Source organism: Brugia malayi (assembly GCF_000002995.4).
Source record: "Brugia malayi strain FR3 genome assembly, contig: Bm_v4_Chr1_scaffold_001, whole genome shotgun sequence".
NCBI lineage: Eukaryota > Metazoa > Nematoda > Chromadorea > Rhabditida > Onchocercidae > Brugia > Brugia malayi.
The window spans coordinates 3387890-3401491 of NW_025062475.1; the positions used below are offsets into that span (position 1 = coordinate 3387890).

The window sequence follows — 13602 nt, forward strand, 5'->3', positions numbered from 1 at the left end:
TGTTATAATTCACAAAAGGGCTTTAGTAATTTCAAAAATGGGTGGACCACTGACTGTAGCTGTGAAATTTGATTGTTCGCTTATTATTCCAAGAAACTGTTCCTTTTCGATTACTGTTGTGGTTGAGAAGCATATTACTATCATATAAAGTATTGTTTCATGTCACGTTCTCTCCCATTCTATTAAACGAAGTTCGAGACTTCGTTATATTTTTGATATATATGTCACTTTCAAATAGAATTGTATTAAAGTTCAACTTTTAATTACATACACTTTTTAAAAGCTAGCTTTTCGGACTTTTGTACGCTGTTAAGAGTACATTGAATAATATGATTATGTATTACCACAATAACTCTGAATATCTAAATAATCGATTTCAGTTAATTGATTTCTTAATGATATAATGGACAATTTTTGCACATATTTACGGGTATAAAGAAATCTCAGTTATCATAACATCTTTTTAATTTTCTCATTCCTCTATGCTGCTATTTTATTACTCTCAGTAATATCACTAGCTCATTGTAATGAGCAAATAAATAATAAATAAAAAATGCTTTTCATTCATGTATTCTTTTTTTATTTGTATACTTTCTTTTCCAAGTACAGTGATACGTACCTCTTGTTGTTCGCGTATTCTTCAAATCAAAAAAGGTAAACTGTAAAATATGTATACGGGTACTAGAATAAAAATGATTTGGTCGTGTTGTTTCTTTAATACACTGAATGCTAATTTCTTCTATTCGATCATTGTTTGATGATTGCAAAAATTAATTGTGCTTCTGGATGAATTGGGGGAAAGTTGAATGAAGGATGTGGTGGAAATTAGGTTATTGCAGAGGAGACACCATCATGATATGTCTTCATATGACCGAAAATTTGCTCATAAATCAAGAGCTTCGGGATTTGCTTCAGTACACAAGAAACCAAGTCTGAATGATAGTTTCATACCAAGAATAATCAGTACGAGTGGTTGTTCGTGGAAATCAAGTTTTTCTTTCCAGGAATAACTGACATTTTCCAGAACTGTCTTGGAGAGGAGCAATAGTGTAATCCGGGCAATTGTGAATATGTAAATTAATATAAAATTCTGTGCTGTAAGTAAAAAAGTCCCATTTGCTGGAACTTGGGATTTTTCATAAGCGATAGTAAAAATTTTACTGACAATAAATAAAAAAATATAAAGTACAGCATTATTCAAACAAAACGACTTCTAAGCCAAGACGAAATGTTCCGCCAGCAACACAATATCAGTATTTAATTCTTTTGGCGATATCGCTGAAATGTTGACATTAATTCCTTTAAGAAGAAAACGGTTGGAAAATTAAAGTCTTGGAACCTCTAGAATTAATGGAAAATAGTGAATATTTAAGATATAGTTCAGTTCAACTTATTTGCTAAATTCGTAACATCTGTCCGCACACCCTTAATCTTTTTTTAAGAAACACATTTTAGATAAGGACTCTTATTCTTGCAATGAATTTATTGAAAATCTTACGATCTATGGCCTTCTATTTTTCGTTTTTCAAGTATTTTAGTTATTTCGGAGAATTCACGATCCAATTTATGCTTTTCTCGATCTGGAGCACTTTTTCTTGTTTTCCGTCCATCATTTGTTTTCACTCCGAACTGATACGCCGCTCTGGAACGCAAATCAAAATATCAAATCGAGACCGTTTAATATGCTTCACAAAGGGACGTGATGTGGCTCATATAAATAATGATACAATAATATAATTACGCTAAGAACTGCCTAAAGATCTAAGGTCTTTCGAGTGACTATGACTATAAGAAAGTATCTTTAACTTGCTGCAAATATAGGATATTAATGGATTTTTTCCTACTTCAGGATTTTCAAATGTCCTACTTTAAATTTAACTTCAGGCATGTCTTACTTCGGCATAGCTTCTTTCGATTCCATATACTTTTCATAGTCTTCGTGATCCTCGAAATCCCAACGTTTCACTGGACCTCGTCTATTTCCCTGTAAAAAACAAAAGTTTAAGAGTCTTTCTATTTAAATCACCTCACATATGGAATTTTAGGCGTCTTTATACTAATCCCAGATATGACTATATGATCAATCAACAGATAAACGGAAACATAAAATGCAAGCATCTCATTTTTACTAACCATATCCATTTTTGAATAATCAGCTTCGTCATCGCTTTCTCCCGCAGCTTCATACATACCACCCGGATAGCATTCAGCATAACCTTCTGTTTCCATAGGCACTCTTTTTTTCTTTTCAGATGGTGCATCATTCTCAACCAATTTCACTACTTCTCGACGTTCACCTCGTCTTTCGTCGTCCCGCGTACGACGTTCCCGATCTCGATCCCGCTCTCTTCCCCTTTCGTAATCACGATTCCTGTCACGATCGCGATTCCTATCTCTGTCACGATCCGGTTCGCGATCATCGAAGTATCTGAATTTAAAATGTTAACTTATATATGCGTTATAACATTTCAAATGTTAACATACGACATTACCGTAAAAATTGAAAAAGTTAACACACATTAGTCTTTTATTTAATCAAAATCTCAATCCGCCTCTTGATCTCTTTCCATATGATTTTAAATCGGTTTCAAAAAACAATGAACAAAGATATATCAATAAGACGAATAACAAGAAATAAATCCTTATTTCAGTTAATTACTTCTCGACGATGAAAGAGGATTACCTCACTTGAAAGTAATGTATTGTTTAAAAAAAAAAAACGTAAAATACACTACTTCAAAACAGTGGTAAATTGATACAAAAATATAAACTGCATGGGAGAAAAGAATGACGATACATCAACACTTACGAAGAAGGTTTTAAACGTTTCCGATCCCGATCACGTCTTTCTCGATCACGATCATTTCTGGAAGCAGCGTAATCACGCTGATCGTCAAATATTGGTTGTGAAGCTATCTTAGTATGCTCATCGTTCGTACCTTCAGTTTTTTTCTTTTTCTTCTGTGTATCGGCGCGCAAATATGATAGAACTTGTGTGAGTTTCTGAAAATTTAGGACAGTTGGAAAAAACTAGGTTAAATAATTGCCCTTTATTACGACAAAATTAAGTACCTGAATAAGCATATTGCTGGTGTTGATATCATGAGTACTTTCTGTTGCGGGACAATCATGAACAGAACGTAGCAATGTAGTAGGCAAATCATTATCTTCCTCCTCCAGATCAATGACGTAAGCCATACGACCCTTCCTAAATTTCAATTATAACATTAAAAAAAATTGTGAAAAAAAAATTAAAACAATAAGGGATAAAATATAGCAACAGTCTTGCCTGAATAATTCATTACACGCAGGAAGTTCATTCTGAAACAATGCTCGATGAATGTTTCGAACCATTCGATTATCTGATTGTGGCTCGCCTTTCTGACTGTCTTTCTAGAACATGGAAAAGATCAGAAAATTCACCAAATTTTCAGTATATTTCGAAAGAATGAAGTAAAGTGTAACAAGAAAAATTATTTTATGGTGAAACTTTTCTTTTTTTATTTGCAGTTAATTTAAGCACATTGTATTTGAAAAAAAAAAGACAAAAAAAAAAAACAAAAAAACAAAGAAAAGACTAGCATATGCAAGAAAGAAATAAACACAAATACATAAAAACCTATAATGTTATGACTTACATTATATTGTGATTCCAATACTTCATCACTTTTCTGTTCTCTCATAGCTATTTCTGAACGAACTTTATGCAGCAATGAATAGTCCAAACCTTTCACTAAATGAGTATGCTCCATATCACCACCAAGATATTTACTTTCCTGCAGATTTATTCCATACATTCATTACGATTTACGAGCTTGTAACTTTCCATCAAATTGCATTTTATTGCTTCAATAACAAAAGATGAAGATTCTTGCAAAAAAATCTCTAAACATCTCAGAAACTTGGAATAAAAATTAAGCAGTAAATTACCTGAATTGCCTGTTTCCTACGTTGTGCTGCATCAACTGTTGCCCTTACATCACCAGGTACTGCTCGGTATGCATTATTTGCATGTAAATCATCAATAGTATCATCTTTTCCAACTCCCTTTCGTCTTTCTTCCGCTCGGTCACGATAATTTTTTAAAATCTCATTTAAATTTGATGGTCCTGTAACACCAATTTTTTTTGCTTTATATGCCAGAAGCGATGTGAAATCATTAATAAATGATCCAAACAAGGATTAGTTAATTTTGCAATCTTATATCGCTTCAACTGACAGAATTAATATATTTATACAAACCAAAAATATCGTCTTCGTCATCAATACTACTCCGTTCCCTTTGTTTCTTGGCCTTGGTACCTGTATTGTGGCTTCTTTTCGAACTGAAAGCAAAATATATTTGTTGTGTAGTTTTGAGTAACCAAACGGTTTACTCATTCAAAATAATCCTTCGACTATCGTTTCATAAACAAATACAAGGAATTATGATATTAACCAATAACAAAATACAAACTCTTTTCTCTGTCTGACATCTGCTTTTTTTTTTTTGTCTTGACCTTTCCTTCTAACTGATAGATAGTTAGAAGAAGTATGTTAACAAAATAACTAACTCAACAGCTTGTCGATGGCTGAATGAATGAGTAGTTTGTGTCTGTGGCCCTCCATTTGCATTTGTGTTTGTTTGAGCTACCTTCTTCGTCAAAAGTTGGCGAAAATCTTCATTACGTAACGTTGCCATGGTCCCATTTCGTCTAAATGAATAACACAGTCAGTAATTTTTTAATTATGCTTCAATAAGAAAAAAAAACTTTACCCAGTTGAGGATGAAGTGCCCAAAAGCTCTTTCAAATCTGTTTCCATAGGTGAGGTAATTCAGTTTCTGAAAGAAGAATGATTATTTTAACAAGCGTAAACATACGTGAACTCACAATTATGTAAAATCCAATACAAACTTTAGCAACTTCACAGCAAATTCAGCATTAGGTTGAAATTTCAAACACCACAGAGAAAAAAAATGAGATGAGAAAGTTCACAAATGTGAGAGAGCATTACAAGTGAAAAGAAGCATACGAAACACATGAAGAAAATGTTGGCTACTAGTTTTGAAACCTTCAGTAACTCTTCACTTTTGAGATTTAGTTTATGCTACACGTACAATATTAAGAGTATCAGACAACGATAGTAGAAGTAATATTATTGACATGAGAAAAAAACATTTCAACATAGACAGTGGGTTTTAATAGTGAGTTGGTAGAAGTGAATTAAAGATTGGAGAGAGATTACGCAATCGGAAGAGATTATGACGATTGATGGATGATGAAAATAGCGAATGTTATTGGTGGTAAGAGATGGAAAGGTTAATTAATTAATTAGTTAAATAAAAGGAACAAATTAATAGACTTTCTGAAGAGAAATAGCAGAATTCGGGATGGTAAACATAATCCGAGAATACTTCTAAATGTATGTATTCTGCATGATGCGTCAATGGTATACAATTTGCGCCTAAATTAATGAAATAGGAAATGTACTATAATTGAATTGAATTAAATAAGCAATAGTTTTGATTTTCGTTCTAAGAAATTTTTGAAAAGATTTTCTTTTCTTTTTTTTTTTTTTTTTTGATCAATCAAATTTCTTCCTTTTAGTGCTATTTAACGAACACTCTAATCGATCAAAATATATGCAATAATCAATACTAACATCAAATTATATAAATAATCTTCGCTTTTATTTTATATAAGAAACTACAAAATTAGGCGAAAAAAATTATGAAAAAAATGAAAATAAAAAAAAATGAAATTCAGGAAAGTTTTATAATTGTATCATATTTGAAATAATACTTTAAATGTTACAAAGCTAAATTATGAATTGAGAATTTATAAATTCTATAAATTACATAACAATCTATAAAGCACTAATATCAATTTCTAGTTTTTTATTTAAAAAAGAGGAGAAAAAGTACTATGAAATTACGTGAATGATTTTACTAATTGTTTGCTAGGATTTGTAACGTAGGGATTATTAATTAATTAATTAAAAACACATTATATATATATATTTCACTAAGATTTCATCTCAATAAAAAATTTTTATGTGCACCAATGAGGAAGTGAAATGCTATAACAGCTTATTTCTTTTTTTTCCTGTTGTTTCTTGAATCTTTTAGGACATTTAATTAACAAACGATGACAATAGTAAGTCAACAATAGAGATAAAATTAACATTAATGAAACTTAGGTAAAATTTTGCAATTTGTTCATGCTGTATTTCAAATTATTTATTGACAAATATCTCTCTGCAATAACTTTAAAATAAAAATGAAAATGCATTAATAAATGAAATGACAATAAGCAATACAATACTATGTGATAATTCAATGATTGGTGAATGTTTACCAATAAATGAATCCGGAACGAAAATACTTTTCTGATATTTGGTTAACGTTTCTGAAATTTCTAGGATATAATTTTCATTCATCTTTACCAATTCATATTTTTCTCTTATTTTTTTTTTTATTAATCATTTAAAAAAAAAAAAAAAAAGTAACTTTCTATTACATACCGTATGATCGGAATTTCGGTTGTTGCATATCAGTGGCATCACCGATCCTTTTCCATATTGCTTCAGTGTTATTAGTAACCTGAACTTATCATACATAATTCATAACATGTTTTATTATTCTGATATATTCCGATATATTCAGTTTTATTACATTCTTACACTGCACAATCCGGAATTAGCATTTTGTTCAACGTTACAATCATTTCGGAAAGAATTTGTATTACTTTCTTAAGATATATCCGTTTTGTTTAATGCTCAAATATTCTATATATTATTTCATTTAATTATTAAAAAATTTTTTTATTGGAATGTTTAATTAATAATTTGAAATTGATTATTTTAAAGTCTTACAGGTAATCGCATTCGTAACATAGTGAAATGGACAAATGCTATACTTCGATTTTTTCCTGTTCCTTTTCCGATTCTACATTTAGGTTCCGGTATAATTTGAACATGTTTCAAACCTTCCGACTCATCATACGGTTTACTTCGTAGTATTCCACCACCATGATACCAAATACGGAAATAATTTTTTTGACGCAGTAATTTACTGCATGCTACCTATGTTGTTAGCAATAAATGCTATAAAATGCTAAGTAATAGAGTAAATTAATTATTCGGAAAAGCATTTTAGACTATTCTAATGCAAATTTGCTAATTTACATTCTGATTTTTGCATCTTTCGAATGTTTAAATATTAGTGAAAAATTAATTTCTAAATGTGAGAGACAAAGAAAACTTAATGATAACAAATTAAAGTGTGTATAACTGACCAAAAGAATAACATTTTGATTAAGATGATCAGTGGGAAAAATATTGTGAACAGTAAGTTCCTCTTTTGAATTTGACATAGCAGCAAGTTGAAAGCTATAAATAATCGTTCATCATATATATTTTTATTATTCACACTGTTAAAAAAAGTTTTTAAAAAAAAAATCTTAGACGATATTTTATTATATTTTTTACTGATAGCATACAATTCAAATGATAAGTTGAAAATCAAAATATGGAGACATATAATTGTACATCAAGTGGCTTTTTTCTTTTTTAATTTTCTGATTGAAAAAAAAAATAATAACTTACTTACAATCCGTATTTACTTTTGCTACCTGTATGACAACAAATTCATTTCGTGCTGCTTTGTTAAATTTTACAGTTTTATAAAAATCTCCTCTTTGAAATGAAGATTTCCGACAGAAATGTCGATACTGAAGTGAAAATTTAATGCTATTAAAAGATTCCTCAATGACGTTACAATGTTATATAGCAAAATGCTAATATATGAATGTATAGCACAACTAGTGTTTATCCAATCAAGTAATATTAATTAATTAATTTGCCATCAGTTTCAACCATCAGTTTAAAAATTCTGTCAATTTTTTTAAATTTAACTTTAATTTACAGCTACATTATTACAATACTTTTAGTCAAATCATCTAAGAATTCAAACAGTTTAAATAAATATCAAAATTTTAATCTTTTTGCAAACCTCTTCATCTTGTATTAAATTTAAATCTTCATGTGCCACAAAATGCTTTGTCTTTTGTATCGTACAGCTAATAGCAATAAGAAAGAGAACTGAAAAGTTTTCTTTACGATTTTTGTTTTTGTAAGCGGAAAAAATTTTAAGTTTTGAAACGATAATGAAAATTCATTACAAATCGAATTTAAATTCTGCAATGGTTTTGAAAAAAAAAAAAAAAAAAAACAAGATTGAATTTAAAAAAATCAGTCATTAAAAATCGAATTTTGAAAAAAAAAAACAAGACTGAGACATATTTTAATTATAAATAAAAATTAGGGTACTATTAAGACGTTAAGTGTTATATTTGATAATTAAAAATACGTCAAACTGTAATAAAACTATTAATGACATTTCATTATAACTATCCGAGTTAAACTACTAACCATACATAGCGTCTGCAAAGACTAAAATGATTGTAAAAACATAAAAATGAAATTTTTAAAAATGAAAAAAAAATTTCTTTTTTAATTCAAAATATATTAAATTACGACAAAGGTTTTTATGATTGAATAGAATCTGATGTTCATATTTATGCATAAACAATAAGTAAAAATTATATTGCATATTATACAATACAATTTCAAATATTTTGCTTCAAATCAATTCATTTCTTTTTTTTCTTGTTAAATTGAACTTTCATTATTGCTATGAAATGAAGTTCATATCAATCATTTCAATTATTCATCCTGTTGTTTTTCTTTTTTATAGCAAATAAATAGCCTTTATGATTTCATAGTTTATTTCAATTTTTTTTTTTTTCTAAATCTATTTACTATTTTGGTTAAATTGCAAACAAAATCATACGAATGACAATTTATGATTTAGATATTTTCCCAAATATAACTTAAGTATAACAATTTATAACTCAAATATATAAATATAAATAATTTCACATTTATTTAAATTTTACATAACGCAACATAATTTCACAAATTTTTTGATGTTTGATGATTTATGATGATATTATCATTGTTACGTGATATTTAATTACAAATGATCGAAAGTAATCTGTTATAAGAAGATTTCAATGCTTCACTTTTGATATTATAACATCGATAACAGATTGTAGATGATTGGTCAAATCTACAAATTTGCTTAAAAACAAAAAGAACAAAGCAGATTGATAGGCGCCAGCTTATCTGATTGTCCTTACTAACATCAAATAATTACTGTTGTGTATAAAAAAAAAAAAAAAAAGAGAGAAAAATTTAACCACTTTGCAATATGTTTTATATATTATGTTAAGAAGAAATAAGAAGCGCATATGTACTGTAACAAATTTATGATAAGGAGCGTTAATGGACAGTAAAGAGGGCCACCGACTGTGATAATAAGTGTCGCATGGAGGATGAAATATTTTAGGAAGAGGCAAAAATGGTAACCAAAATATTATTTGTAACGGATGAATAAACAAATTGAAAAATGAAATGATCTTTTCTTTTTTTTTACATCAAACTAAATGCACTAATGAAGCGGAATGAAATGATAATATTGTCATTAGTATCGGAAAAGATTAAAAGTTATTTCATTGGAAGAATTTATCGGAAACTGGAAAATAATGAATTCCAAATGGAAATACCATTAGAAAAATATTATTAAATGAAATAAAAGAAGAATTTTTAGGAAATGAATTTCATCTGAAATATTAACGCTTCAGAAGAATTTATTTAAGTTTTTCACTAATGGTTTCGAATAATCTTATGAACATGTCTTACTAAAAAGAAGTATTCTTGAAGAAATTGATTTTTCCTTTTATTTTCCAGTTTTTTTTTTTAATTTAATCGGAAATAAATTTCAGTGCCAAAAATAATTACTATTCTAATTGTCTCTTTAACCTATTAATCTCTCCATATACTTTCATCATATCAAAAGAATTCTACTTCGAGGTGAATTTATAAAACTTTTAACATATTATTTTGTTTTAAACTTCAATCCTCTTTTTTAAAGATTACTATTTGAAGGAAAGAAAAAAATGAACCAATTTTAAAAAAAAAGCTAAATGAAAAAGTAAGGTTATAAAGGCAAAAGAGAATATTTGATGAGAAAGCTGAACTTTCTTAATTAATTAATGCCATTTTAATGTAACGGAACATCAATGCTAATTAGCTCAACATCACTTTTTATCACTTAAAATAGTAACGAAAATTGAATGAAAGTTCTGTCGGCGCTAATCTGTCATCGATCATTCACAAACAGTTGCGCACATTTTTTTTTTTTTTTTTTATTTTTGATAATCTGCTACATTCCTCTATAAAACCATAGTACCGCTCTTTGATCAACAATAAGCAATCGGAATGGTAGTTCTGTCATAAATTATAAAGAAGAAAATAACATTTATATCTTTAAATGAAGCATTCTGTTATTTGTTACATCATCGTACCATATTCAAAAGTACTATGATAGTTACAAATTTCAATAATCTTTTTTTTTCTTCAATTTTTTTAGTTTATAGTTTATAATCATATCTTTATCTTTTAGTTTTTAAATATTTAAATATCAATAAAACCTAGAAAAACAAAACTTTTCTTTAAATCAAATAATTAAAGATTCTTTCAATTTCTTGATTGTTAAATTTAAAAAAAGAAGAGTGAAATTCATAAGTAAAATTATCAGTACTATCTTTTTTAATGGTTTTCTAAAAAAAAAAAAAAAAAAAAGAATCTAATGACAAAATAAAAAGAAATCATGGAAAAGAGAAACGAAGTGATATGATAAAATTATCAAAAATTAGCTCAGTGAAAAATTTTTAGCAAATATTATTGTAATCAAAAAAACAAACAAACAAAAAGCAAAAAATTTAATCTTTTTCATTTCAAATTCTTGTTTACATGCAATTTTGATTAAATTAATAATGCAAAAAATTTATTACATTCTTTTTGCTATTTCATATTTATTTTATTGAAGTGAAAATGATAATTACCGTATGCTATATAAACTTTATCACTTCGTTTGCACCACTCAGATTATCAGGAAGGGGTGGAGTTCTACCATAAAACTGCTAACGTATACAACAGACGACAAAAAATTCTTTTAATAGAAATACAACTCAATCTTTGATTGGTGCTTGTCTTTTTCCTTTCAATCTTATTTAGTCTTTTTTTTTTTTTACTTTACTTTATCTTACTTATACATTTAATAGGTTATTAAATGATAAAAAATTTAATTTCATAAGTCTAAAATTACAAATTTAGTTTATCATTTAGCGAATCATTCACGTACTATTTGCATATACATATTTTTTTTCACTTAGTAATAAATAATTTTCTATTTTTTCTTTCAAAAATGTTTGGAATTGAAAATGAAACATATAGAAATAAAATTTTAGGAGAGGATATCATTATCAAAAGAAATGCTTTATTTCAAGTGGAAAATGTGATCCAAAAGTCTAATTTTCTTTCAAAAAAGTTTTCAAAAGTATAACATTTCATATTAAGTATTAGTTATTATTTTATTCTAGCTTATCAATAATTTTGGTAAATGATAACGATTGTAATATAATTATAAATTTTAATTTTAGGATTAAAAGGAGAAATATTTAAATATGATAAATTATGAATGATATTTTTATACAACAGAGAGAAGATTTGACTATGAGTAATGGAAAAATTCGGATTGCTATATCACATCGAAAATTATGGGAAGAATTTAACCGTAATATAAATGAAATGATTTTGACAAGTAAGGGAAGGTAGTGTAATGTTCGTTTGTTTTTTATGAATAATCAATTAAAGATATATGAAAATTAATGGAAAAGAAAAAAATTGATGGATTATTTCATTTTATTTCAGTTTTTTTTTTTTTTTTCGAAAATTATTCTCGAAATAAGGTTAATAATAAATTTCAATATTCATAAAATATTATTCAGGTTTATTTTTTCTCTTTAGATGCATCTATCCTCGAATTGGATATTCTGTAGAAGGTTTAGAACCGAAAACAATGTATCTTATATGTCTTAAAATATGTCGAACTGATCGTGCCAGGTTAATTATTATTTGATAGCTATTGCATAAATGAATTAATATATCTTCAAATCATTAAGAAAAAAAAAAAACATAAGTCTATTTTTTATAAAATATCAGAATTTTTTTTACTGAAATAAAATTTTAAATAAATTTAATTAGTCTATTAATTAAAGATACAAGTATACAGCCGGTGAATGGCATATGATTGCTACGGGAGAACCTGAAAATGAAGCAAAATATATTTATCCAGATAATGGATCAACACAACTTGGACAATACTGGATGAGTAATGGTATTCGTTTTGGTAAACTTAAAATTACAAACAGTACCAAAGATTGCTCTTCAAATGTTAGTTTAATTTGTTAATAATCAAAATTTCATTTTTTTCACTCATATTTAAAACTTATGATGAAGATATAAAAATTTAATTATGAAAAAATCTAATATATTTATAAATTATTTCTTAAAATATTTATACTAACAACTTTCTATTAAGTGATAAATATTTTTTACTGCTATATTTCATGTCATCACTTGTCATTTTGCAAATAAATCCATCAAAATGAGCAATTTGAAGAGATATATGAATGTTGTAAAGTGTTTATTAAATGACATACAATGAATAAGATTTATGTATGTGTGTGTGTGTGTGTGTATGTGTATGTATGTGTATGTGTCATTATGAGCATTAAAGTTACTGATAAAAATCAACAATGGCGCCTTACAGCGATCATAATAAAGCGATAACTAGGTGAGGATGTCCAACTGATAAATATCTTTGCTTTTCACCTTACCTAACTTTTTTTTTATTCTCTCCCTCTCTTTCTTTCCCTTTCTCTCTCTAAATGATTCTTTCGGGAAGAATCATTGAACATTTCACGGTTATATCAAAAACGAATACTATGATATAGCATTTAACCGACGTAGAAATTATATATTGTTATAAGCTAATGTAAGTTTTTTTGTTTAAAAAATTTTGTAACAAAAAGTCATTAACTATTTAACATATCATTGCTTATATTAATTTATAAATAAAAAGGAATTATAATAATAATAATAATATTAATATTAATAACAATAACAATAATAATAATATTAATAATAAAAATAACAATAATAATAATGCAGGGACGAGAGATAGTTTTTAGATTTTTTGTGATAGTAATAATACGTGATTAACGTAGTTTATTTTTTCTGTTTAGGTACTTCTCACGTCAATGCATAAATATCGTCCCATTCTTTACATATATAAAGTCTATGCAACACCAGCATTATGTTTCGATGGTTCAACAATATTAACTAATCAATATCAGTTGGTTAAAACTTTTACCGATCAAATTATGGAATTTATAGCTGTTACTGCATATCAGAATCAACGAATTATAGAAATGAAAAAGATACACAATAGTTATGCACGTGGACAACGTGGTGGTACCATTAAGAATAGCAATAATTTTACTACTGGTTAGTTTAACTCTAATTTATTGACAATTTTATAATATTTAACAATAATCTTATTTGATAATTGATCACGACGAAATTAGGAATTACATTTATTAAAAGGATATTTGAAAAAAATAAATAAATAAAAATAAATTTATTTACATTAAG

The 13602-nt window shown here is 27.3% G+C and overlaps 3 protein-coding genes across 3 annotated transcripts; 1 reads left to right on the top strand and 2 right to left on the bottom strand.

Moving 5' to 3' along the window:
- Positions 1–1250: 1250 nt before the first annotated feature.
- On the bottom strand, positions 1251–4803 carry Bma-smu-2.1 (Suppressor of mec and unc defects protein, putative; the record flags this gene model as incomplete). Its single annotated transcript, XM_043076404.1, has 12 exons — positions 1251–1278; positions 1499–1642; positions 1896–1984; positions 2134–2428; positions 2810–3003; positions 3073–3208; positions 3308–3393; positions 3639–3776; positions 3931–4109; positions 4243–4325; positions 4554–4694; positions 4757–4803. 12 exons carry the CDS (start codon positions 4801–4803, stop codon positions 1251–1253), a joined length of 1560 nt encoding a protein of 519 aa, XP_042932338.1.
- A 1446-nt stretch (positions 4804–6249) lies between these two features.
- Positions 6250–8419, bottom strand: Bm1194 (Uncharacterized protein; the record flags this gene model as incomplete). Its single annotated transcript, XM_043076405.1, has 7 exons — positions 6250–6389; positions 6505–6583; positions 6856–7065; positions 7278–7371; positions 7588–7712; positions 7994–8082; positions 8413–8419. The coding sequence occupies 7 exons, from the start codon at positions 8417–8419 to the stop codon at positions 6250–6252; spliced, it is 744 nt and encodes a 247-aa protein (XP_042932339.1).
- Positions 8420–11580: 3161 nt separating this feature from the next.
- On the top strand, positions 11581–13460 carry Bm5637 (T-box family protein; the record flags this gene model as incomplete). The annotated part of the gene is made up of 4 exons (XM_001894066.2): positions 11581–11717; positions 11914–12009; positions 12165–12339; positions 13194–13460. 4 exons carry the CDS (start codon positions 11581–11583, stop codon positions 13458–13460), a joined length of 675 nt encoding a protein of 224 aa, XP_001894101.2.
- Between the last annotated feature and the right edge of the window lie 142 nt (positions 13461–13602).